We start from the raw sequence: 27,166 nt of genomic DNA, 5'->3' as shown, positions 1-27,166 counted from the left end.
TTCTTGAGCATTAATATGCAGATTTGTATCCAGTCTTTATCACATAGGGATCAGTTAGTTTGGTACTTTATGAAAGGTAAGATGCCACAGAGATACTGAAAGGCACAAGTCCAGCAAAAGCAATAGAATCAACTGAAAGTTTGCATTTCTAAATACCATGTCCCTCATGTTTGCTGACTGCAGACTGCACCGTGCTTTTTTAGCCGGGTGCCTGTCAAGTACGGTGACCCTTGTCTGTGACATGTGTACAGACGCGTGATAAATTGTGTATTTTACATATCAATGTGGTGTTCTGTAAACTTTAAAGTGTATGTAAATTTTAATTTGGATATCCTCAAAGTCACCAACTCAACATTCACAGTTGAACTTGAAGCTACTCATCCTCATCAATCTCATTCATCCAATCGATTGATCACTTCAGATTAGATGGCTACTGCTTCAACATCAAAGCAAACTCCAAGGTCAAGATCAAACTCAAGGCATCGTCAATCAAATTCAAAACCTAATCGATCAAACTCAAAGCCTTCCTCGCAGCTCAGCAAAGGAACCTCAAGTGGTGTGTCATCCCAGGTGGTCGGAAAACGACGCTCTGGATCTCTACGTCACACCATAGATCTCTCCTACTCGCTTCCAGCATCGCCAGAAGAGGAAGTCGTGATTCCCTCATCAGAATCTCAGATTGACTGGGATGCTATCGAGATTCTTGAAGAAACCAGGAAGAAATACTTAATAAAATGGGCAGGTGTCAATCCCGACACGAACGAACCATGGGACCCATCCTGGGAACCCAAGGAGAATGCGGGTGAAGCACTTGTTAAAGCATGGATGGATTCCAAGGCCGCACGAAAGACTCGATCATCAATTGGAAAAGTATATCTGGTTATCTTTGCATTCTGTTTACACACTCCATCTGACATGTCTCTCATCGTTTGTAGCGTCGAACTTCAGGAGTCCTCACCAGGTCAACTAGCCCAAAACGAAGGCGAATCATCTTTGAAGATTATCCTATTTCACAGAAGCGTCATTCACGTCAGCATAAACGTATCCGAAATGAGACATCCGATTCGGAAGACGAAGAAGTCCTACCAACGCAAGATAAAGGATCAAACATCAACAATAACAAAGTTACACCTGTCCCCGACGCTAGTCTTCCGATTTTTTTACTTCAGTCACCACATTCAAAGGGAAAAAACTCACGAGTGAATCCTCTTCATTTGCGAACACCCTCGGGATCAGATTCTGTGGACGCAAACGAACACACAGTACCCACTCCTCGGTCTCCCACAAACATTGAACATGTTCCTTCGCCTTCTCCACCTGCCAATGTTCCCTTGTCCAATCCTTCCCCTCGGTCACTTACTCTATCCAAATCTAACACTCGGATTTCGGAACGATCTCCAAGAAGCCCAGGACAGGCCATCCTGGCAAAACCCACTGTGCATGTCTCGGATACCTTGCATAAGACACTTTCGAAGAAGCCTTCCGGCATCAACATCTTTGGAACTCGATCTAATGGTTCTAGCGGTCAACCCCCTCTACCTCCGCCCAGCCATGATTCATCAACTCCTAAACGACCTCCTTCTCGAGGACTTCCCAGTTCGCGAGCAGCTTCACCATTTGTCGACATCAACTCCGGCTCTAATGGCGCAAAAAAGCGTGATCTCGAGGTAGGCGGTTTTCATAAGCGTTCCCAGCGAAACTTTCATGATACATGTAGACTGACAGATTCTCCCATACCAACATCGTTGTTCTCAAAGTGCCGAAAGAAGCCGTTCTACTCTCATATTCTACGTGATGCAGTTGAACCCTCGGAATTCCAATTAGGATCGACATCCTCGTTGTTTCGAGCTGAAGAATCATTGGAAGAATCTGTGGTCCTGGCACCTGATAAGTCAAATAGCCGCACAATGCCTGAGGAGGTCGAAAAGCCCACTCAAGAGCCCCCTATATCACATTCTCCATCCCGATTTCTTGATGCATCGGTCAGTCCATTTAGATCAAACGGTTTCATCGAATATTTGCTTATGTAACTGTTCATCTGATCCTACTTTCCCCTAGCCTCGGAGGAAGACCACTCCACAACCATCATCGGACACTTCAGCTGAGCTATCATCTCAACCTACAGATGAGGTGGCCCAAATGATTGCCACCTTCAACGACTATACACAAACTTCTAGTCGGATAAGTTTGCAACGCTTCATAAGCGCCTGTGATATAGATCCAGTAGATCGAAATATGTTGATAACATATCTGGACAACCCCAAGGCGTTTCTTAGTTAGTTTTTTACTGACCTGTGTAGGCTAGTTTTCTTCCTGGCCTGATAGTCGCTGATTCAAATGCTACTTTTCACGCTCATCTCTAGGTCATCCCCAAAATGGTATCCAAGAAGCACAGCGTGCTTACGGTGGAAAAGAGTACATTGGCTTTGAGTTGCAACAAGAGACAAATGGGTCGATTTGTCTTTGGATCGAGCTGGACGAACCTGACAACCCAAAGACCACAGTGAGGTGGGAAAGTGGGCGGTCACTCGAAAAACTGAGCGTCAGCTTGGGTACGTGAAAATTTTACACCTGTCTACCGCTCGAAGATGATCACTGAGTTTATTTGCGTTATCTTCCTTATCCAAAAGTATCTTACCATAATCCAGTCGCCGAAGGTGCATTCTTGGCAAGTCCTCGCCCTGACCGAAAAAGGACTCCTGTTCCTTTGGGATGCCAGCCGCTCCACCGCACACCAGAGTCTCGACATACCCCCAAAGACAATCTTTCTCCCGCAAAAAATGCGCCCACCGCTTCGGGACAACTAGAAGCAACTACATCAGTATCTGCCAACGATATGGGCCGTCCAGATGCCTCACCAATCACGTGCGAAGAAGACATCCAGCAAGAACTTGTTCTTGAACCTGGGCCATCAGACGATTCACACAGACTGAGCATTGATAGCGATTTCTTGTTTACGACCGAGCGGTGCACCCCAGCACTGAATGATGATCTACCCAAAGCAATACCTGAGATATTAATCGCTTCACCAGCTGAGCCAGTCCAACCTGGTATCATGACACAAAATGTTTCGCCCGCAAAAAATGCGCTCATCGCTTCGGAACAATTAGAAGCAACTACATCAGTATCTGCCAAAGATATGGGCAGTCCAGATGCCTCATCAATCGTGTCCGAAAAGGATACCCAGCAAGAACATGTTCATGGACCTGGGCCATCGGACGATCCACACAGACTGAGCATCGATAGCGATTTCTTGTATACGACCGAGCGATGCAACTTAGCACCGATTGATGATACACCTAAAGTAATACCTGAAATCTTCATTGCTTCACCAGCTGAGCCCATACACCCTGATATCACGACACGTCAGTCGCAGCTTTCTGGCCAACACGGTGCCTCTACCTCAAATCCAAGGCACTCATCGCCGTCGCAACAACCTGACCCGAATACAAATAGTCACATCCCCACCAACCACACTCTCGGCCAAAGATCGGATATCGCGATTGTTGTGTCCCATGTTCATGATGTACCAAGTCAGGAAGGCCACAATGCGTCGTCGCATGCGCATTCACTCGTTCAGAATTTACGAGGAGAATCAGTACCGTCCTCGATAGTGCCCTCGATAGTTAATTCAACGCACGAGTCTAGTCGTGGTGATGGTGCTGCAGATCAACAGGTCGGAGCAGGAGACGATGAAGGGTCACAGGCGACTACCGTAGAAGAGTCTCACCCACGCGAACATTCATCAACTGTCTCCGCATCTGAGACAGATTCTCCGGAAAAGCTAAAAAAGGACATCTACGAACTCACCACATCTGTCAAGTTTTTACGCTCTCTGCTGGGCGGCGCTCTGGACCTTCACGCTCGGGCTCAAGGAGTCGAAGATATCTCGTATTCCAACAGCCTGACACAACAAAAAGTAGAAGAGCTTGAAGAAAAACTGTCGAAACAAGAAAAGCACACAAAATCATGGCAAGAAAAATATAAGGCTAAGGATATAGAAATCACAGGTGTACGTGTCCAATTACTAGACTTTATGAGTCAGAATGATGCTCTATCGAAAGAAAACCGGGCCTTGCGAGCTCGCTTGAAAGACTCAAATCACCCCGCTCGACATGTTTATGAAGCATTCTCAACTAAGATGAAAGCTGACGTAGCACGACTGGAGTCAGAAAATCATCTATCTAAACAAACTATCAAACGACTTCAGGCTAGGCTTTGTGAACAATCGAATGATGAAGATCAAGATGGCTTAGAATTTCGCGTAGCAAATCTCGAGTCTAAGAACGAAACCTTGAAAGAAGAATTATCTCTTTTAGCACAGGCTGAAGCTAAGGCGCAAACTCTAGTATCAGAGGCCAGAGCCGCTGAAGCCATCCATAGACAACGCGCTGAAAGATTAGAAGCTGCTTTACAAACTAATGCCGACATACTTGTTGATACAGAGAACTCTCAAGATGAAGATTCTGACGTGGATGATGATGATCTTATGGCGCAAGCCCGCGCAAAGATTCCACTTTCAGACGATGAGAATACTACCAGAAGTACACAGGATGAAGATATGCCAGTCAGAGATAATCGATCAAATACGGATACCTCCGATATACCAGAATCTAATGCTGAGGAAGCGATTATCGATCACGAGGCAAGTCAAAGAAGATCTGCACATCCCGAGTCTGTCAAGAAGGCTACCAGAAGCAGCGTGATCAATCTTTTAAACGCTCGTTCTTCATATTTGGAGCCATCGACCGAAGGGGAGGAAGATATTAAACCAAGAATCACGGATACCCTGGAGATGTTGAACGATGAGCGGCCTTCAACCCAACCCGAGAGAATTAATCTCACTGTTAGTACTTTTAATTCTTTAATTCTTCATCTACCGTACTGACTTGATGGGTTATTGGTCAAATGAAAGCAGTCAAACAGTCGACGTTCATCTGTGTCCGGTCTTGCACGTTCATCAAGTCGTGGTAATGATTCAGATGGTTCATGTCATAGACCCAGAGAACCTCAACGGCAAAACGGTCTTAATTCTACTACCCAACGCACGCTTTCGCGAGTGTCTTATCCTGCAGCTCGCCATTTTAGTCCTATGGAAGAAGACCTTGATAGTCGATTCATATATTATCCTAGACGTTCACTACCTGCTCATCGTCGAACGAACGGCCAGTAATCCAGCGAATGACGATGAAGATGATCGCTAGTTCTTTTTGACCTCCTAGTGTGTTGTGCTCATAATCTCTTACATCAATGGTCTGATACTCAATGATCGACCTATCAGGAATGAGACAAGGATTGAAAAGATAATGAAGGATGTCATCTCGGATTGCAGATATTTTTGTACACACATTGTACATTCATCATAGGCTAAGTTTCGAGTGATTGAAAGGGAAAAAGGGGGTAGATGTAGGATTAGTCGTATATGATCGTCAATATGGGATGTACAAATGCATGAAAAAAGTATAAGTCTGATGTCTTCAATTGGCTATTGAAATTTAGTATATGTGAATAATGGGAGTTAAATCAAGATGTGCAATCAGAAATTAACTGTATGAATAGTTTAAGATGTCGATGAATAAGAAATTTGAATAAGATACAATATACATTTTATTATAAATTACAATACATCAAGTAGTTTATAGTTAGGTTGGATTTGGGTTTGTGAAGTTTGACTTGTTTTAGTTGTTCATTTGTCTTGTGTTGTTTTTGAAAAATTTTGGTGTATTTGCTTGTTAGTATTGCAATATGATGATTAATACATTACGGATTGTTTTTGTTTTGAGGGACCAGATGAGTATGTAGATATATGTTGATTGTCCAGTTTGAGTATATATTGAGACAAGCTATGTTCAAGGGTGGCTATGATGATATGCTTATACTAAATAATTTTAACCTGATAAGTGACTTGGAATGCTATAAAATGTTCTGTGGTCAGTTTCCTCAAAGAACTTGAGACACCTTCAGCTTTTTCCAATCTCACCTGTTCAGCAATTATGAGGTGATGAGACCATGTCTTGGTCTTCCCAAAGAAATCATTTTCTCGAGTTTCGGTCCGATACAATATCCTCTTTCGCGGCTACTGGAATCAATCGTACTTTCAAGTCGTTCCTTCTCGTCTTCTCGTTTGATCAAGGAAGGTGTACAAGAAGGTGAGTTTTTCATCATTGATATGCCATCATATCGGCTGAGTTAATGAACTAATCTAAGTTTTCAATTCCAATGTAGCCTTCAAACCTGGCTTTTCTGAATCTTTGAAGCTCGATATCCTCAAGGAAAAGGTTTCAAAAAGACCTGCTGAGAAAACTCATCGACCTATTCCAATTCTTGGACGTCGTACTTCAAACGCTGGTTATGTGGCTAAGACTTTATCTGAAGATCCAAAGAAAATATCCAAATCCGAACTTAAACGTTGGCTTAAAACTCAATCCTTTGATCAATCACAATTAGAAATCTATGTTACCGCTTGCAAACAAACCAGTCTGAAAAGTGCACTTCTGATACTTGAATCAATACCTACGTCTAATGAAGGATCTGATCGAAACATACCCTCTAGTATTTTGGCAGAGATTGCTAGTAAGAGAATCCAAGATCGACAACAATTGGACGATCTTTTGATTCTCTTGGGTCATCGTATTGCAATCGAGGAAGATGTCATGATAGTTTCACATTTGTTAAACGGTGCAGTGCAAGCTAGTTTATCGGTTGGACATCTTGTTGCTTCAACTGAACTTGTGGAATACTCTACACGCTATGCTTCCGAAATAGCTAGAGTCGAAGTCGAAAAAACCAATACACAAAGCGCTAATGATGATGATTCAAAACATGGAGTAGCGCAGGATCCGTCGCTTGCGATAAGACCTTTGCTTGCTTGTATTGCAGCTCTGATGAACCGACCAGTATCTCAGAGTCACGGACCCACATGCAAACTTATCACTATACTGATCAAGCATACAATCGATCTCTGCGGTAGTCTAGAATCGGTGTTCGGTCGACTTTCTAAACCGAACATTCATTTACTAAGTCGAGCGATCATTAGTTCTATGCTTTCTCCGGATGGACACCCTTTCAAGTTACCGGAGATTAACCTTTTATTGAGACAAAAGCTTCCACCTTCGACGCTTCGATTAGGCATGACTTGTATGATTCAGGCTGGACGTAGAGATCAGGCCGATCGATTCGAACGACGTCTGCTCGATCACGGCAATCAACCTGAAGATTTACCCTTCAAGTACCAACTGAATCACGCTTTGAAATTTGTTCGTCGATGTAAAGAAAGAGCTTACTCGAGTTCTGAAAAACTCCATGAGAGAATCTTCCCTGATTTACCGTCAATTGCAGGTAGTTCTGGACATCCTATCAAAATTTTTACGCTTTACATGTCGGTCCTCTATCAGCATCATCTTCCCAAATTAGCCTTACGAGTATGGGAACACGTCACTCATATTGGGATGCGACCAGATGCTGCTGCTCTTCAAGTGGTTATGACCGTACTGATTGATTTAGATCGATCTCATGAAGCTGTCTATCTATTTCGACAACATTCAAGACCTGGCAATGATCATCAACCACCCATTGTTGGTAGTTCTTCAGGTAACATTCAGGTTTTAGCTACCTATGCGAGGGCATTAGACCTAGCAGGTCATCATTCCGACGTTTATCATCTATGGAAGACTCTAAAATCTGATTGGAATCTGGAACCGGATGAACGAATCTTTGGAGCTTTGATCTCATCAGCTCGTAAACTCGCTCTCGCTTCGGTTTCCGAGCCATCTAACAATATGTTACAAGTATCATCTGATCATCTAAGTGATAGGCCACAAAGGGAAACGAGTGATGATTGGGATGGTAGACCGGCTGCTGAAGTAGCCATCAGATTATTTTGGTCAATCTTATATCAAAATTGGCCTAATATTGCTCAAACTGTTTCGGCTCCATTAAGGACAGCTTCAATTTGGAATGGAGTAGGAGTTCATGAGTTATTTCTAAGTCGTGTCAGAGGTCTTAGTCCACCTAGTCATTCAGCTCAATCACGTAACCAAACAACAAAATCTATAGAAAAATTATCAACAGCAGAAACAGTGATTCCTTCATTACAATATTCACTAGATTGGCCCATGTTGATACCTACACGTTATAGTTTTAGAGATCAAATTGAATTACTTGGGATCTGTAATCAATCACATTATATACCATTACTTTTAGGATGGATGAAAGCCTTGAAAATCAAACCAGATCAAGATTTAATTCTTAGAGGATATTATTGGATTTATCAAATCTCATCACCAATTCAAAATAGATTAAATTCATTAGATTTGTTTATTGAAGATTGGATTCAAGAATTTGATGGATTGAAAGTCGTTGTTCCTACGGATCGAATGATGGAATTACATTATCTTGATAGGTTTAAATGGAAAGCTGGATTCTTTAATGGTAGGACTAAAGTAGGTGATTGGATTAAAGATAAATGATGAACTTTTTGAGTCTTACGACGCAGTTATTGAAGAGTTTAAACTCTACAGATATAGATGGATAGATATTTGTATTTGAGTGATTGTAGGATCTCATTGACTTTGGACTTTTAAGCTATTGAAGTTTATCTCTTCATAGAAGCTTGCAAATTGATTGTCTTTTTCTGCGTGATGGGTGTTTGTAATTGTGAATCTTCTTCCCTTTTTTCAAGTGCTTCTTGTTGCAGGAGATTTACACCAGAACATAGACATACCACAATTAAAGTGAAATTGGTAGGACCTTGAGTGATTCTGAAATTTTCCAGTTGATCAAAACAGACCAAAGGATGATCTGGTGCAGTGAAACCGAGCCATCATGAGCCATGAATGTGCTGGTGGTTCACCAATTCTATATATGCACTAATCTATCGCTTGGAGCATGTTTGCCCTTTGAACCCGAGAAAGCCTCCTTCGCGTCTCCTCATCATGTCAATTTTACCTTCAACACCTTTCAGATAAACGATGCCCACTCATAACTCTACAATGCTCTCGATGATTTCTGATAAAGCACCACCTCAACCTTCTTTCGATTTTTGACTTTATCTGAGCGCACTGCTCTTAATCTCAGCCGCATTAAATCTCAACTGCATCGTCTTTCAAGATTCTCCTCATGTCACTAAACTTGGGTTTATAATCACATTTCTGGACTCTAAGATTATTGTGATTGAAACTGTAGATAGCTCCTGTGAAAGTCTACCAAAGATTGTCCAGCTCATAATAAGATATAAATGTCTATTGAATGAAACAATGAAGGAATGTTGTGAGCAGCTGTACAGTCTTACGCATTCAGAATGAGAGAACATAGTTGGTGCCTGCCATCGCAAAAAAATGAAATCATGAAAATCCATCAAAGCGTCCCAGACTACCATTTTAAATCATACCGCGGGCCATCCATCTGGAAAAGTCAAATAATTGTAACCAAAAACATTATCGGAGTCCCCAATGCCATTTTGAGGGTTTGTGTAGTGATAGTAGAGAAGGGGACCATTGGCAGTGTCAATTACACCTCTACCAAAGAACACCAATATCAATCAGTTTGTATTCGAGTGGAAAGGTGAGGGTAGGAGAAGTCACTCACTGTCCACCAGGACCATAAACATTATCGTGACTAGCCAATAGCGTTGTTCCTCCGCCTTTCAAACAATCAACGCCAGCTTTATCTAAAAACCCTGATGTAGGCGATTTACTACGGCACATCACGATCTTATACTCTTCACCAGCAGCCGGCTTCTTATCCTGATAACCGCAACATATACCGGCGGAATACAGAAGGTAATACCATCCATCGTGCTGGAACATTGAGGCTCCTTCCCCGGTATGAGCCCCGCTAGGGACGTATGCCACTTCGGTTGGAACGCTAGACCTGATTCTCTTGATCGGAGGTGACTTCATGGCTACTTGGTATATGCCATGGTTCCATGATCCAAAGACGAGGCTAAGATTCAAACAATGCATCGGTTCAGTGAACACAATGACATCGCGAGGAGGTATGAATGGACCATTTACTAAGAGTTATTTCCAGATATTAGGAGGCTGGGATCAATCGCGTTGTAGGGGGACCTGGCTGTAGATCTTATACCTATTGCTCCATGATCTGTCCATGAGCCTACCTCCATTGTTGGGCTTGTGGCGACACCGATCGCTGAAGTTTTCCTACCCCACTTGGAAACTGCGTAGTACATGTAGTATGTTGTGCCAACAAGAGTTACATCCGGTGCCTATGGCCTTTTTAAATGTCAGCGAAGGATCGAAATGAGGAATGAGAGTGCGCTGACCCATAGGTAATTGCTTCCTTGCATCTTCATCGTTGATCCACCCTCCAAGGCATCACCAACGTAGTTCCATGGCCCCTGAAGCGCGGATGCTTTCCATATCCCAATTCCATTCCCGGTATTGAAGCGAAACCAAGTGCCATTAGGATGTTGAACCAAGGAAGGATCGTGGGCAAAACAACTGCCTTCACACGGGCCAGGCTGGGAGTAAGCCTTAATGTGATTGAACAGTAGGAAAACCACGATTGAAAGATACAAAATCATCTTGAGCAGATACTGTGAATCTAGCTACGAAGAAAATGAGACTGAAAAAGAACACCAGAGGACACTGCCAGAGTCTTTACTGGCCCTTTACATTACTCAAACACATACATGATTCGAAAGACAGTTCAGATATTTGAATACGTGATCTGAAGTCTGAACGTGAAATGAACTTCTAAAGATAAAGGCTGATAAAGGTCAGCAATTGAGAAACACTTACACATCAGCTCACAAAGGCGCTCATACATCCGTGGATTTTGGGTTTCCCTGCCCTTGTGTCTATTCAAGGATGCGCCAACGGACGGACACGCCGAGCTCCACAGCCTAACCCTGTCTGACCATCGCCGTTGAGGCGGAGAAACGATTCATACAGACTGTTGTACATACGGGTCATACGACAGCTTTACCTCAGTTTATCTCACATTTTTTCACATTTCGCCTTTCAGCCCATTCAATGTACTACGCCCATGTGACAGATAAATCGTAATAAGTATATGTAGATAGTTGTTCGTCTTTACATCTTGGCCATTTCTAACCTCAAAGTCTTCAGCCCGATTTTGCGTATCGCAACCTTTTGAGAAAGAAAACTTGAAATTTATACTTGATTGGTTAAAAACTTGAGCTTTGAGCTCGCTTTCTTTGTCTGTTTTCATAAGGTTGCAAGAACCAAAATCGGAATGGTTGTAGTGGTTTACTTTTTCAATTTTTGGGAAAGTAGACATAAGTTGATAATGCAGCTTTAGAAGAATAATTATGTGGTTTGAAATTTGAGCCTGAAGATTTCTCCTCGCCATATGGGGTTCAACTGTTTTCTTTAAAATCTCTTCTCTTCTTTTCATTCTTCTTCCATGAAATTTTGTCCGCAGTGTGTTGAGCCTTTTGATTCAAGATGGGGGCGCGGCCCTTGAAAAGAAAGGTGCGCCTAGGCGTGTTTTTTGAGAAATGGGCGCGCTTGGGCGCCACTGGCGCGAAGGCGCGTCTTCTCATAGTGCAAAAAAATAAAAAATGAAAAATGAAATAATAAAAAATAAAAAAAGTGGAAAAATTACCGCAGCCACTTGAGGGGAGAATTATTTTGGTTTGTGGAACTGTTTGATGAGCCTTTGAAAAAAAAATCAGACAAAGAAAGCCTCAATTTCTCACCATGTGGCATACAGCTTTTTTAGGTGTGCCAAACTGATTTTTGGGATTGGTAGGCGCGCCTCATGCCTAGGCGCATGGCGCGCGCCCTGGTGTTTTTTTTTATTTTGCGCCCCATCCTGAATCATGTGGCCTCGCTACAGGCACAAGTGTGTCAGTAATTTATTCAACATTCCTTGCAACTTGAATGGGCAAGCACTGCAAGCTGGCTTCAATGTCAGTATACATTGTGTTTGTTATTTGTGAAGATCTTCAAAAGATAGTCACAGCTGCTGTACTCACCCATAGCACACGCCGCCAATCTTTGCTCCAGATTTGTTAAATCTGGGGTTGAGATTAGGCCTTGGCCCCAGCCCTGCAATTCCGGTGTCAGTCCTCGAGTGTTTTCTAACATAGAAAGACACCAAAAGGAACTTCACAAAATAAGAACATTTCATTTCACTAAATAATAATAATACTTGCAAAATCAAGAGAAGAATTCTCTACAACCACGTTTTAAGAATCTAATTTCAAAGATTCAATGTAAAAGGAAAAAACATATATACAAAAAATAAAATAAAACATAAACATCTTAAGGACCTAGTTTCGAAGGTCTACATGAAAATAATAACGACAAACACGAATAGAAAAACGTAATAGAAAATTACATTTGACATAATAAGCCAAGATATTTGCAACCAAGCTAATAATCTATAAAGAAAGGAACTAAGGAAGGACTTAGAAAAGAAAGTCTAATACTCAAGGAACCAAGTATACTAACAAAATAAGATACGAATTCACTAAGAGGAAAACTAAGACGTAATCGGACGGAATAGTCCTAAGGAATAGTATCACTAAAAGTTTGTTAAGCGTGTGATAAAATCTTTATCAAATAAGTATGAACAAGACAAGTCAAGATTTATGTAAAGATAATCAGAATGATTAAAGAAGTCAGATTCTCAGTCTGTCAAAAATCACGTAAGCTTGGTAACACGGGTGGAAATAAGAGTTATAAGCTGAATATTGAAGAAGCTAAACAAATATTCGAAATGCTATAAGAAGCCCCTATCCAACCATCACGAAATAGGGGCCATCGAATTTTTTACTTCTTCAAAATTATAGAAACAAGTTAGTTTCCCTTTCCAAAGCCCGGCTTATAAACCATTAGACTCTACTCTTATTTAGACTAGAATTTAACTCTTTATATGTTCCGCTTTTCAAAGTAGTTCTCTATCCAGCTTCTAAAAATCTTGAAATCGTAAAATAAAATGTAATTCAATAATTCCTTCCAGATTAGTGAATATTTCTGATTCTTATTGATCTTTAATTCTTCCCTAATTCTCCGTAGTTAGTAATTAGCTACCTAGCTGGATTAAGTTAACAACTTCGATCGATCATCATCCTGTTTATCAAAACTCAGAATACCTTCTTACCTGATCTAGAGTAAGTCCGTTCTTATTTGGTCACTACCTACAGTTCTTGCAACGTAAAGTTGGACGAGATCCCTGTATATCTTTGGATAACAGGCTACTCTAAGCCTCGAGCTTCAGAGAAATACCCGGGTCTAAGGATTGACCATCCTCTACTGTCTCTTCAGTAGGCCTGTGGGTACCTTAAAATTAAGAAATATATTAGTTCCAAATAATACATTGGTATACTAATATTACCGTTATCATCTTTGGTAGGAAGAAAGTATCATCAAGTATTCCACGTACCCAGAGGAAGACTTAGTCAGGAAACTACAGAGTAAGTGCTAGACTTTACCTGTGACCTTTTAGGTAGCCACCCTGACATCCGGGGACTCCCCAACTCCCGCCCCTGCAAGGTTGGGAGATGGGATGAGTGTTGGGAACAAACAATTGGCCGGGAGCTTGCAGGGGTGGGCTTTGGGGAAGCTGGAGGTGCCAAAAAGGGCTAAACGCAAGGCCTGCACAGTTAAACCTGCGCTGCGCCCCGGGAATTGCGGGGAATCCCCAACTCCGGCACTTGCAAGGTTGGGATCCGGGACCAGTTTTTGCAAAAGTTTTCCATCAGGGAATTTTGGGGGCGGGCTTTGGGAGAGCCAAGAAGGGCCGGGGAGGGGCCGGGGCAAAGGCCTAGTTGAGATAGGGGTGATGTATGGCTTTCACACGGTTGGGGTTGGATGGGTATGGGTTTAGGGAGTTGACTTTCAAATCCCAAACTGCCAATTGTCACTTTTGTGCCCCAAAGCCCAAAGAATCAATTCAAATTGAACAACCTACTCTTGTTTCAATCAAAATCAATTGCAAGGTATTCTTCTTTCTTCTTCTCAATCAATTTGTCTTACTAATTTGGTTTCCTGTTGTTTTTTTAGAATTGTCAAATCAAGTGTTCTCAATCATACACCCATAGCCTTCTGGGTATGTCAATCATCTTGACATATCTCCACTCAAGATGTCTTCATCCTAAGTATTCAACAAGTTGAGCTTTGTGATGTATCTTGCCAATGGCAATATCATGCCTACATCAAAGGCTTATTCTGATTTGCAATTTCTTAGCACAATTGCTTAATCTTGCCTCTTATATTGAAATCCAAAGGGGGCACCAGTCTTTCTTCAGCAGCTGTAGTGGATGGATCAAGACAAGCATGTGCAGATGTGATTTCTGGTAAAGCTCATAGATTAATTGTCTTGGTTGGTCCTTGTTAAATTCATGGTACACATCCCTCATCTTGCTACATTACTCTTTTGTGCTGCTTTAATGATTCCTTTGTTTTTTCTATAAGTTTCTCAATCTTGATTCAGATACTGAAGAAGATATTGATTATGCAAAATCATGTTTATCCAAAGTGGAACGGCTCCCCAACGTGGTCATCATCATGTGTTCTGTAAGTTCTTTAAATCATACTTGACCAAAGAAAAAATATATGAAAGAAAACTAGATCATGTGCATGATCAATCCAAATAGTACTTTGAAAAACCCAGAACCACTGCGGGATGGAAAGGATTCATTCATGATCCAGATTTAGATGGATCTTCTAACATCAATGAAGGCATCAGAAAAGCAGGAGAATTATCAAAGACTGTAACAGATATGGGAATGCCAGTTGGAGTTGAATTATTCAATACAATCAGGTAAGTCCCTGCCACCTCAAACGACACTCCTAAAAATGCTCATCATTCTGACCTTTGCAATGTTCTCCTTTCAATAGCCCACAATTTGCATCAGTTTTAGTTTCATGGGGAGCTGTTGGATCTGAATCACAATTGCATCAAGAATTGGCCTCAGGTGCCTGCCATCCAATTTGTTTCAAAAGCAGAACTCAAGGAGACATGCAAGTAGCCATCAATTCCATCAGGGCTGCTGCTCGTCCTCATTCTTTCTTAGGGGTTGATGATCTAGGTTTTGCTTCCATCTTTCACACTAGTGGGAATCCTGATGTGAATGTGATCTCAAGAGGTGAAAAGGTACCTAATTATGAAGCTGAATCAGTTAAAGAAGCTAGAGATCAACTTTCAAAGGCTAGGCCTAATTTACATCCTGCTATTGCTCTGATGGAAATTGTGGGTGTCTGATTTGTTCCTTGTTCTTTTTCACACTTATTGAGTTGTTTATTGAATGGTGAATGGCACAAAAAGATCATTGTCATCAAACCAAAGTTGTGAATAAAATATGTGAACAATTGATCAATGGTGATCAATCAATTGTAGGAGTTATGATCAAATCTCATATCAATGAAGGACATCAAAATGGTCCAATCCAAGGTCATTTGGCCCCCAAACCTGGTGTTTCAATCATGTTCCTTCTGCATTTTATACCACTTCTTCTTTTATGATGGCTACTGAAATTTTACTTTGGATTATAATGATGCCTGCATCAACTTTAAAACGACTATTGGTTTGTGCACTCAATTGCAATTGGCTGTTGTCGGTCAAAAAAAGCAGAAATCTGTCCCCATGGAACACCCTGTCAATACGGAAGCTTATTGAGCAAGGAAATAACCGTGTAATAGTTGATATATAACTGTAACAGGTTAATTACATATGATTTACATATGTAGGACAGCAGTTGACAATAGTAATCAAGAGAGAAATAGCAGAATAAAGACCAGATCTGTGGATACTAACACTAAAAGGGCTTATAAGGGACTTGTAAGGGCTTTTGGAGGTTGTTATGGACGGATTGATTGGTTTATAAAGCTTGGTAAACTTGATTGGTTATTGTAAAGGATGAGGAACAAAAGAAATAAGACAAAGGCAAGGGTATATATACCCAGCAGAACAAGCAGAAAGCGCACAGAAACATAAGAAAATACAAATAAGGAGGCTAATGTGAACATCTCCTGTTTACAACTGATCAATGATCCGTAGATGATCACATATGATCATTACAACAAGATCTGCGCGTGTAATGATCTACTTTTTAGTATTACTGATCTTTAATTCCCATGATCCCTGATTCACCCTTGTAATTCATTCTATTACAACCCTTCCTTTTAGCACGAGAGCCCTAGACCTTCCTTCTTGGCGGCCATCACATGCCAAGAAGATCAGTTTTAGATGAACAGCTACTAAGTTGGGTTCCCAATCCAACTTAGTTGCTTGAACTAGGACTACACATGGTTATTAGAAAGATTATCATAAAACAAATCACTTTAGGATCATCTTCCAAACTGATCCGTGAGTATTTTGTTTATTGAATATTGACCATCTTTTGAATACACAAAAATAGAGAAAAATAGAAACTGAATTGAAGTTTAAGAGAAAGTGATAAGTGAAAAAAGAATAGTAGAAATAAAGTACTATGTGTATTACTTGTGTAATTGATGATTACGCGTTTGTAACTTCATGTAATCATTTGTTACAAGTTCTTTCAGCTTATTACTACATGTAATTGTTGAATTACATGTAGTTATATGTATGTAATAAGGTTTGATTGTGAGGAAGGAGATATACGGCTATGTCCGTGTATGCCCTTCCTGGCACACCCTGCCAAGCAGCCAAGGATGCCAGGAAATGGCCGGGCTGAGGTTAAAATTGAAAGACTCACACAAAGCATCTACTATCCTGGACAATCAAATCAGTCCATTGATACAGACCTCCCCAATCCAATGTTATTGACCTCTTCTCAGGAACTCAATAGGTCACCCTCTTTGCGCTCATCAGACCCTCCATTGGACCCTCCTGTTTGGTCTTGCAAGCAACTAGCTCTTGTGCCTCCTGGAAGACTTTGTCTTGCTAGAAGCCATACCCTCCTGAGCAATCCTGATGATTGTCTTGACTTAGGTTCCCAAAAAGACAGACCCATCATTTCCTATCAAATGTCAGAAGCCAATAGGTTGTCAATCAATGAAATCCACAGGCTTGCAGGCCTTCCTTCAAAGACCAAGCTGGCAGAACCCTCTCACTGGATCTACAACAATTTCCTGATGCCTTTCCTATTACTTATCAACCTAATACAAAAAAGGCCAATTATGGGAGTTGATAAGGCCAATTATTCTTAGTCTCATTAATGCTGAGACAGTTGATCATCTCATGTTCGGCAAATGTGGAGTGGTCAGGGTTGTAAAATGGATCCTTGAAGTGATCAAGCATGCAAATTGGGATGAGATTTGTGAAGAGGGAATAACCTCAACTTTTAAGATCTTACACAATCACCTCAAGAGCAAATTGTTGCCATCAGAAGATCTTTTCTCAATTGAGAATTATTCAAATCAAGATCAGGCTCTTTTGTCCACACCACCAGCCTTTGATGTGTATTATAATTCCAACCAAAGGTGAGGGTTTATAATTGAATAGGTCTTATAGATGTAAAGTGTTGTGTAGCTCAAGTGAAACAGCTAATCCTGAGATGTCACTTGAACAAGAGGAACCGTGAAGGTCAAAGTGTCACAGAAGGAAAACTCCGAAGAGTAAGAATGTATGAATGGATCTAATAATGATATTGATTTCTATGACAAGAGAAGAGAAATGAATCCAAGCAGGAACCTGATACATTATATACAAGATGCTTCATGCTGAGGATAACAGTGTAGAGGCTAAGTTCTTACAACTGAGCACAGAAAGAAAAGACTCAGAGAATGAGCATCATGGCTGAGTGCCAAAAACACAGACAATAAGTGATGAGTATCTTGTGATACACTTTATGTATCAACAGGTCTACCATCTCTCACTAATCATTTTGTGATCTCTTCTCCCAATTAAGCCATATCATTTCATTTCCACTCATTCTCAAAGGGACCCTCAATCACAACCAGTTTCTATAGGCACTTTCTGATTACAAAAAGTAGACATATATGAAGGTGTTTCTGTCAGCCCTGAGCCCTATGTACAGGACCATGGACTAAAAAACACACTTGTAAGTATATGTAAGGACCCCACTATTTAGAGCCCTTGGAACAGTATCCGAAGCCCTCTTTTGGGTCGGACCCGAGGCTACAAACAAATCAGGCGCCCCATTTCCAAGAAGGGGCTCCACAAGGGGCTCCATTTATTTATTTAATCTCATCATTTCTCTATCCTCATCATGTGCCCACCCATGATCTTAATTAATAAACATTGAATTGCTGAGATAGTCACCATTGAGCAAGCCTTGCTCTCTCAATCACCTTCTGGTTGACTCAAGCTTGTTGAATAAGTTTCTAACCCATTTTTCATACATCTGATTGCAATTGAGATCAAAGTTCAAGTTGAGAATGAGATCACTTTGAACAGAGCACTTCGAGATCACTGACCTCTTGGTCAGCTATTGCATGAGCTTGTAAGTCATTAACCGCCAATCCTTGTAAATGAATAGCATTGGCTTTGTTCTTACAAAGACAATGTTGTTTGTGAACTTTGACAACTCTAGAGGTAACCAAGACATGACAATACGTACAACACGTATATTTAGGAGCCCGATGTGGTTGTTTTTGATCTTCATGATGAAAAGGAGAAGGGAAATTGATTGAAGGTTCATGACTAGGAAGATGAGAACAACTACTACTCTCGATCGAACTGTCAGTAATGTTAGAAGGATGGTTGAGTAAACTTTTGGAAGTGTTAGCTAAGATTAAATGGTGATCACTTGTAGTAGTAGTAGTAGAAGAAGTATTTCCGGGTGAATAATTCAATTGATCAAATTGATTGAGTGAAAAGGTAATGGATGGTGGTGGTGGAAACTTGATGGGATTAGAAGGAGAACATTGAAAATCTTGAATCGAGTTTGTAAGTGTGAGGGAGAGATGAGAACTTCTGTATGTAAGCGTATTGCTGGGCACTTGAAGGGCCAATATTGTCCGTCATGCAAGGGTCGGTCCAGGCGCCAAACAATTTGGGAGCCCTTGCATTTGTTTTTGGCATATTTTTTGCCCAATCAATGATGAAGGGGCTCCAAATACGTTAATTGATGGTCCAAAAGGGGCTCATTTGTGATTTTGTGCCCTATTAGGGAGCCCTTGAGGTCCAAACATGTGTTATATAGGCTGAAAAAAGTGGGGTATCAACGGGTCACGCGGGTTTTAGTGAAAACCCGGGGGGGCTCCGGATATCAGCCAAGGGGGCTCTAAATAGTGGGATCCATATGTAATACATATGTAAATATATGTAACTTGTCTAGTGCCATTAAGATTACAACTCATGGCTCAGTATCAAGGGTCACTTAAGCAATAAGACTTACCTATGATCTAAATAGTAAAGTTAAACCCTAACCCAGGACAATCAAACCTAAGTGCCAACAACAAGTTGACACCTAGGACTTGGGATATATAACCCCTCCTCTTCCCACTTTGGAAGAGAAAACCAACTTCATATCATTCCACAACACAACTTCACAACTTACTTATTTCTTCACAAAGAATATTGAGTAAAGTGATACTGTTGTATTTTGATTATCTTCCTATTGTTCAGGTCCTTGTAGAACCTCAAGTGGTGTTCTTAGCTAGTGGGAGAAGTAGCTACAAGAACAAGCTTGGAATTTACATCTGGTTTCCTCTATCAAAGAGTATAAAGTACCCCTGCGGCACCTCTGATACTTCAGATTATGAAGTACTGCAGGCTCCATAGTTGTAACAACCAGAGCTCAGAACCAAGAGAAACAGATCAGCCATCCCACTGGCACTAAATCCTCCTATTAGAGGTCAAGTAACTGTAGTCTTCACTTGGGTTTACCGAGTGAAGACTTTACTGTAGTCCGTACTTCATCTCTTAGTGAAGAGTCACTGACCCTAATTTTGAATTTCACTGAACTTGCTTTTGCCCTAGATAGATATATGTTCACCCCAGGTGAAGAAGCAATTTGGTGTAAACCCACCATCTTCAACTTTGATAGGATCACACAAGGTATTGAGGCCCCCAAATCAGTCATTTCGAGATACAAATGTTGTCTCTGGAAAACTCTCCACAAATTCTATCAGCCAAGTGGAATGGGTTTGGGCTTGGGTTGCTGTGGCAACTTGGATATTATGCTTATACTGCCATTTGGCAAGTCTATTAGTGTGATGGTACATGTAAAATGGAAAGAGATAATGTGTGATGATACTGAAGGAAAAGAAATAAGCAAAAAACTGGTGATGACCTGAGCAGAAACATGAGCGCCTGTGAGGTCTGCGGGTGGCACATTTTTATAGGTTTACAATGTTTTTAAGCCTTTTTGGCTTTTTTCAAAGAGATGAGAAAACAACAAGGAGGTTATTGGATTTTCAGACACATTTTAGTGCTAGACAGGTACTGAACAAATAATTTTTTCAAACCCAAATGCTAGTTTGAACTTGTAAGGGTGGGTGAGAGGCAATCAAAAATATGTGATGTTTTTGACAATAGATAGCAGAAAAGAGTCTTGGATAAAGGAAAGTTGCAGAAACACAAAATAACTATTTGGATGATAAATGATTTCAATGGGAGGAAAGGTTTTTGATGGGAACAAGTGTGTGTCTTATAGGAATCTTTTTTCCTCAACCTTTGACGTCCATCATTTCCCTTGTGTGAGAGATGAAGGTCACATATGAGAGGAGTGGTTGTCTAGGTTGGGACCTGAGTGCTTGCACTGCCCAAAGCCTTTCCTACCCCATTCCCATGTGTCAATACTTGTACCGACTCTCAGGAACTTTATGCAAGCACAGAATGTCTTATGTCCTAGCAGCACTCATGCTCATTGGCCCCAGTATTGATAAGCCAATCACTATCCCTGATCTTACCCCCTTGCCAGCCATTTTCCTCAGCTCTTGTAATGCTTTCTCATGCCGGGAGCATTACAAATCACTCTCATCCCTGTGTTGCAAAGGACTAGAAGCAAAAAAGAATTCTAAGGGTTCTCAATCTTGAGAATCTTTACAGACTCATCACCATGATCTACCAATTGGTGGAATTGTTTGCGACTATATGGGCTACAATAGATGATGAAAACACATTGGCCCAACAGGACCTCATTGAGCTCAAATCTCAATTGAACCTGGTCATCTCCCTGCACGGGCTGGGTTTCTCTGCACAGGGGTTGAAGGTTTGATGATTGTTCCTGTTGATAAGAACATGTTCTCCCCATGCCAAGAAATCAACTTCATACTGGTAACAAGTCACCTAGCAAGACCTGAAGACCAGTTCTTGGAACCAGTTTGGAAAAGAACTCATAGTATTATGCTAGAATCTTTGAAGGCAGTCACTCAATCCAGCCAAGCCTGGGTGCCACCACCAGAACTCAACCAATACCAGCTATCAAAGGCACTGTTTCTTGGTTATGTAGGATTTTGGCTTTCACAAAATTCAAACATCACCGCCATCCCAATACCCAAGCAGTACAAATATAAAATTAGAAAGGAGAAACTTGATTGTTGAGATATCCCATCTTGGTATATTTTCCTTTGTTTAATTTAGCTTTACATATTTTGTATATCTTTCAGTTATTTTGGTTTTGTTGTCAGATTTTCTATTGCCCTTGCATGGTGTTGAACCACTATGATGAAGTGATGTACATTGATCAAACTAAAATGCCTGATTGACATCATCCTGAAAAACAATCAAACCTCAAAAAAGTATTGAACACTTTCCTTTGCATTTGAGGGTCTTCAACTAGTGGAGTTGATTTATCTACCATGTGATTCTTGCAATCAAAACATCTATTCAATTAATTATTCTGATAGTTTTGAATAAAATGACTGGCATAGTGATAGATCTATCAATTTTTACAAACAACATGCATGTGTGCTTCGAGGATTTGTCTTGAAAGTCTTCAATACAAAAAGCACATGACAGATTCTCATCTTAGAGGACAAGATTGGAGTCTGGCTGCTCAATTGTCCTTGAAAAAAAAGGTGCTTACCTCTTGTTTGTTTGAGCTTTGTTGAGCATGTTGCATCTTGCATTGCACATGGCTCTCACCTTGTTGGTAAATTGTTCTGGAATTTTAACAACAGATAGAATGTTTTTGTGGATTATTGGATTTGTCATGATTTGGTGCGCGCAAGCAAAAACACCTAGACCGTGACAGGTCTGTGGATGACCTTGTGGCACGTGTTGCCCAAATGCAAATTAGGTCACAAGTCCACGGGGCAGCTCTGATATTCATCAATTCTTAAAACACTTTGATCAACTTAAGAAGCACATAAACAAGCCAACAAAAGACATCTCAAAATAATTCAAAAGGATTTGAAGATACATATCAAATGTATCTCTAGACAAAAGGAGACCAAGTGTTTATTGAAAATTATCCGGAACAAAAAGATGAGACTTATGCTGAGGCACTTGCAACTTTATCCAACTAGGGCTTCTCCATCAGGTTTTGTGGTTTCCACACTTGGGGAAGCCTTCTCGCCATCAGGTTTGGCTTCTCCATCAGGTTTGGCTTCTCCATCAGTTTTTGCTTCTCCATCAGTTTTTGCTTCTCCATCAGTTTTTGCTTCTCCATCAGGTTTATCGTTGTTTGGAGCTTTACCGTCCCCTGATGGTTTGTTGTCACCTTGGGGCGCGCCTTCGGAAGGTTTTGATTTGTCTAGACTGGCTGCAATGGCCGCAAATGCCTCAGCTGCGAGGCCATCACTCATCGCGAAGAGCGTGCGATAGCTTGCATCCAAAGAATCGTAATTCTTCTTCATGACACTATTTCATACACCGACGAAATTGATAAAGGCTTCGATCAGAATTCATTATCATGATTAAGAAATAATCACTCACGTCACATCACTGGGCTTCGCCTTGATTTCCTCCAGAGATTTCCTATGAGGTGGAGAGGAAAACGTTATTGAATGCAGCAAGCCTCTCATGGATATAAGATTGACTCACTGCATAGTTTGAGTAGCGTCTGTCGAATTTTTCAAAGCCGAAGCGATCTCGCCATCCTTCTTTTCAACGTCTTTGAGCATATCGGTTCGCAGTTGTTCTCCTTTTGGTAGCATCTTTATTACTGTGTCAACACCGCTGATAATGTCTGACTCCTTTGCTCCAAGGCTGGTGATACTTTCTAATGTGGCACCCATGTCAACCATCAAGTCATAAAGATCACGAGCTGCTTTACCAGCTGGGGAATTGTCTATGAGTTCGTCCCTTTTCAAATCTTCTGGACTGTCACCATCTTCAGAATCGTACTCCGGTTCGGCAGGCTTAGAAGCAGGAGGCTCGGAAGTGGAGGTTCCAACAACAGTCGCCTCAGAGCCTGCGTGTTTAGTTCCAACCAGAGCGGGATCACCCGTGACTGCAGTGGCGGGTGCTTCCTCGCGTCTATCTAGCCCTAGAGTTTCTGTTGCGGAATGCTCGAGATGGTCCATCCTTCGCTTAAGCATACCATGTTGAGCAGCTCCCTCGACATGAGAGCAAAGGCCAAAGACGGCCACCAAGGCCAATGCAGAGCGACAGACTGATTTCATTTTCGAGTAGAATACCAAGGTTTGATGAAGAAAAGCTTTTTGGGATTAAGAATATCGACTTTCAATGTCTAGCTTGAACCCAAGATAATAGTGGAGGTGAGAGTGCTGGATAAACTAGGGGGATTGGCTTTGAAGGGGTTTCCACGCAACTACTGCTTGTCCAACGTACATTTATAGAGCAGATGAGGGCAAGGATGACACGTGGGAGGCAATTGATCGCCCATCACTCGTCGAGCCGGTCGTCTCTGGAGGTAATGATTGACAAGTGAACCTCGAGAATCGTTTCTCGATTTGAAGGGATTTCATGAACCTGATCCCATGGTTTCGAAACAGATCTGTTCAAAATTGACAAAGCTGTGCGCTTGGATAGTGTCCAATTGACTGATCATTGAAAATTTCCTCAGCGTGACGACGTGCTTGTAGTCTCTTGATGATATCACGGTGGTGATACGCTAACGGGCAGGATGGAGATGAATGCACCTAGAAATGGCCGCTTGGTTTATACGTCACAATTCACTTGGTCCTCTAGACTGTCTGATGCTGTTGTTATCGACTGATAGTTGAGAAACAAGATCCTCCATATACATCGCGCATGACTTCGGTCAACATGCCACCGATCATTAAGCAATTACTTTTGCGTACATCAAATGAAGATCAATCGCCTGATCTCTGTCGTGGAGGGTGAATTTCTGATGTGCCTACAAAATTCCCATCATAACATGAGTCGGGACAAAAGTCAGATATGAATTTGATAACTGAATTCTGGAAAATGAGGAGTCAAGCCGATTTCGAACGACCGAGGAACGAGAAACAGGCAACGCAGTGAACTTGTGAAGCACAGGACAAGGTGGATGTGGATGACGTTCACTCTTCACTGAAGTGATACTTACTCCATCCGATCTTTTGGGAAAGAGATATTCATACATGTTCTCGTATTATGAATCTCAATTATTAATTCAAAGGTACATGCCCAATTCTGTTTGAAAGATGGATGATCCAACTCAACTAAGACCCATGCAGAGGTTTAACATAGCGAGCAATGCCTTAAAATCGTTAGATGAATGCCGAGCAGAAGTTCAACACGGTCAAGAATAAGAAAGATATCTGCTGGAACATGACAGCTTGATGATATGGTGCTTGTATGAAAATCAAAAAATTGGACCTTCAAGTGATTTTTCGAGTGCATTATGAATCAGATTTTATGACTCTGTAGCCTGGCTCAGTAGAGCAACGTGTTTGTGTACAAGATATGTCACGAAATGTTTGGGAAGAGAAGGCGAGAAGAAAGGACAAAATTGAATACAAATGAGGTTACTGCATGGATTATTGATGATGCGGATACTTCTCACCACTACTTCAAGTGCTCTCACTATAGTACTTTTCATCCGTGCAAAGCCTGTTTGTGATATGTGATATCATAAATGGGCTAGGCTAGAACTACCATCAAACTTCACTTGTGTTCCCATCAAAAAATCAGATCTGACCCAATGATGGTAAACAAGTTATACGCATGGCAAGGTAACTAGTAATGAAATCAAGACGTCATATATTTGTGGACCAGTACTCTATGGATATGTTTGAAGAAATGTACAGGCAAGTGTGGAGGTGATTCTTTAGTTCAACACACTACATACTTAATCTCATCTGAACTTTACCTTATCTTTAAGTAATAAAACCTCAATGTTATAAGATTTGACACAATGAATCATGGGCAATATGTAGTCAAAAGTATACCATTAGATTTGAAACATTCAAGAATTTGAAAGTAGGGCTCAAAAAGGAAGGTTGCCATAGAATACACCCTGTTCTGGATACTAAATCTAATAAAGGGGATCTTGTAAGAAATCTTTGAAGAAGATTGACTCATCATCTGCAACCACCTCCAAAATACATCTCAAAAACATATCACATAAAATGAATTGTTTTTGGTTTGTTGTGTTCTGCTTTCAGGCAGGATGCATCTTTCAATACATACCAGATTACATGAAAGCAACTCCTCCACTGATTGAAGAATCTAAAGGCAAAAGCCATGAAGTGTTGAGATACTTTTCACTACTTAATCCAACACATAAAACAAATCTCCCAGGGAATATCATTGAATCAAGGTATGATATCTATTCAAACAGAATATCAATCTGGTCAAATGCCAAAGTGTTTGCCAGAAAGGCTTTCTTTCAACCAGATCTCAAAGACTTTGGAAAATATATCATTCTGAAATCCAAAGTCATCTCTGAATCAAGGAATAGTGAAATAATTAATTTGATTCAAATGATGGGGGAAATTTCTGTCCATACAATCTATATCCCATTCCTCATGGAGAATTTTTTTCCAGATATCATGTTGAAAGGTGGAATATATGACCGGACAATTAAATTGACACTGAGATTGTTACAAAGCCCAAGTGTGGGTATGAAAGAACACTTGTGGTTATTAGGTTTATTGAAGATATTGAAAGAGCAACTTCCAGCAGGGCATTTAGCTCCACTGAGGGAAGACATCAGAGAAGGACCCATCTGCCAGGGAATGTTAGAGTTTTTTTATACTCAGAGTGAGAGTTCCTTTACCAAATATGTTCCTCTTTGATAAATTTATTCTGGAGATCTTTGACATCAACATTTGAATCATCCTCTTTAACCACAGGACTTAATTTGGTACACATGGTTGAAAAGGTCTGGGAAGGTGGTCAGCTCTCTCCATATGAGAACAGAAGTGAGGAGCATCTCAAATTTTCACATGTTATTTGTTCCAAATGATTGACAAAAATTTGAGTGTTTACAGGTATATCAGAGGCAACTGACAGGGTAAGACTGATATGTAAGGTCAGGTCTTGGATTGATCTGGAACAAAATGCATCACACTTCACCACAACATTCCTAGAGCTTTATGACAATCTACTGCTGGAAAGTTGCCCAATTACAACAAGAAAGTCATTGTATCTTGTATGCAAATGTTTGAAGCATGGAACAAATATCCTCACACCAGAAAGAGAAGTATTGGCTACCTGTTGGATGATAAAACATCTTGAAACCTACAGCACCAAGGTCCAAGATGTCCTACAGCCTGTGCTACTAAGAGAAAAGGGGTTTCAAGATCACTATTTCAAACAATCATTCCATATTGATATTGAAGCATTTCTCTGTAATGGAAACCTTGACTTGTATCCTTACATTGGACATCATTTCTCAGCATTCACCAACTTGTCAAAAGTTGCTTTGAGAAACTTTGAGGAAGTACTGCATGCTTTGAAAGTCCAAGAGAATGAAAATGCTATACACAACATCCATGATTACATCGAAAAAAAGAAATATATCCTGCAGTCATTATTCAAAGTATCCTCACACATAAAAAATGCATCTGTATATCTCAATAATGAATTGGAATGGAGAGGTGAGTGTATTTAATTGGCAAAATTTTGCTTTGAAATCATTCCGGGTTGCAGCCTTGTATCCTTACAAATAAACTTTGTCATTTGATTCAGACAAGGAGCAAGGATACAAATTTAAATCAGACCTTCCCCCCAAAACAAAAGAACTACATGAAGACCATGGCTGTGTGATTTGTTTGGAAGGTTTCTTTACAGGAGAAGGTATAATCCAACTGAAATGCAAAGGGAAACATAGATTCCATTACAGTTGTGTCATGGTATGCATATGGCCTTCTTGAAGAGATATTGATACTCAATACTAACCAAGATAATTTCTGATTATATTCATTTC

The 27,166-nt window shown here is 40.8% G+C and overlaps 6 protein-coding genes across 6 annotated transcripts; 4 read left to right on the top strand and 2 right to left on the bottom strand.

The window, feature by feature from the left end:
* Positions 1 to 426: 426 nt before the first annotated feature.
* Positions 427 to 5,204, top strand: MELLADRAFT_88202 (uncharacterized protein; the record flags this gene model as incomplete). Its single annotated transcript, XM_007411547.1, has 6 exons — positions 427 to 870; positions 936 to 1,982; positions 2,059 to 2,275; positions 2,364 to 2,552; positions 2,631 to 4,846; positions 4,983 to 5,204. 6 exons carry the CDS (start codon positions 427 to 429, stop codon positions 5,202 to 5,204), a joined length of 4,335 nt encoding a protein of 1,444 aa, XP_007411609.1.
* Positions 5,205 to 5,980: 776 nt separating this feature from the next.
* On the top strand, positions 5,981 to 8,779 carry MELLADRAFT_116876 (uncharacterized protein; the record flags this gene model as incomplete). The annotated part of the gene is made up of 3 exons (XM_007411548.1): positions 5,981 to 6,149; positions 6,226 to 7,256; positions 7,395 to 8,779. 3 exons carry the CDS (start codon positions 6,002 to 6,004, stop codon positions 8,466 to 8,468), a joined length of 2,253 nt encoding a protein of 750 aa, XP_007411610.1.
* A 603-nt stretch (positions 8,780 to 9,382) lies between these two features.
* Positions 9,383 to 10,543, bottom strand: MELLADRAFT_36943 (family 43 glycoside hydrolase; the record flags this gene model as incomplete). Its single annotated transcript, XM_007411418.1, has 4 exons — positions 9,383 to 9,515; positions 9,586 to 9,942; positions 10,014 to 10,225; positions 10,283 to 10,543. 4 exons carry the CDS (start codon positions 10,541 to 10,543, stop codon positions 9,383 to 9,385), a joined length of 963 nt encoding a protein of 320 aa, XP_007411480.1.
* A 3,644-nt stretch (positions 10,544 to 14,187) lies between these two features.
* Positions 14,188 to 15,455, top strand: MELLADRAFT_36969 (uncharacterized protein; the record flags this gene model as incomplete). The annotated part of the gene is made up of 5 exons (XM_007411549.1): positions 14,188 to 14,323; positions 14,425 to 14,507; positions 14,588 to 14,754; positions 14,832 to 15,187; positions 15,259 to 15,455. Coding segments are annotated over 5 exons (939 nt in total), but the record flags the coding sequence as incomplete, so codon positions are not given.
* Positions 15,456 to 22,340: 6,885 nt separating this feature from the next.
* Positions 22,341 to 23,450, bottom strand: MELLADRAFT_88198 (uncharacterized protein; the record flags this gene model as incomplete). The annotated part of the gene is made up of 3 exons (XM_007411417.1): positions 22,341 to 22,686; positions 22,762 to 22,803; positions 22,870 to 23,450. The coding sequence occupies 3 exons, from the start codon at positions 23,448 to 23,450 to the stop codon at positions 22,341 to 22,343; spliced, it is 969 nt and encodes a 322-aa protein (XP_007411479.1).
* Positions 23,451 to 24,978: 1,528 nt separating this feature from the next.
* MELLADRAFT_107781 (uncharacterized protein) lies at positions 24,979 to 26,571 on the top strand (the record flags this gene model as incomplete). Its single annotated transcript, XM_007411550.1, has 7 exons — positions 24,979 to 25,037; positions 25,173 to 25,287; positions 25,401 to 25,555; positions 25,577 to 25,998; positions 26,091 to 26,132; positions 26,229 to 26,251; positions 26,485 to 26,571. The coding sequence occupies 7 exons, from the start codon at positions 24,979 to 24,981 to the stop codon at positions 26,569 to 26,571; spliced, it is 903 nt and encodes a 300-aa protein (XP_007411612.1).
* Between the last annotated feature and the right edge of the window lie 595 nt (positions 26,572 to 27,166).

Source organism: Melampsora larici-populina (genome assembly GCF_000204055.1).
Source record: "Melampsora larici-populina 98AG31 unplaced genomic scaffold MELLAscaffold_25, whole genome shotgun sequence".
In the NCBI taxonomy this organism is placed as follows: domain Eukaryota; kingdom Fungi; phylum Basidiomycota; class Pucciniomycetes; order Pucciniales; family Melampsoraceae; genus Melampsora; species Melampsora laricis-populina.
This window is presented reverse-complemented; position numbering and strand designations above follow the sequence as displayed.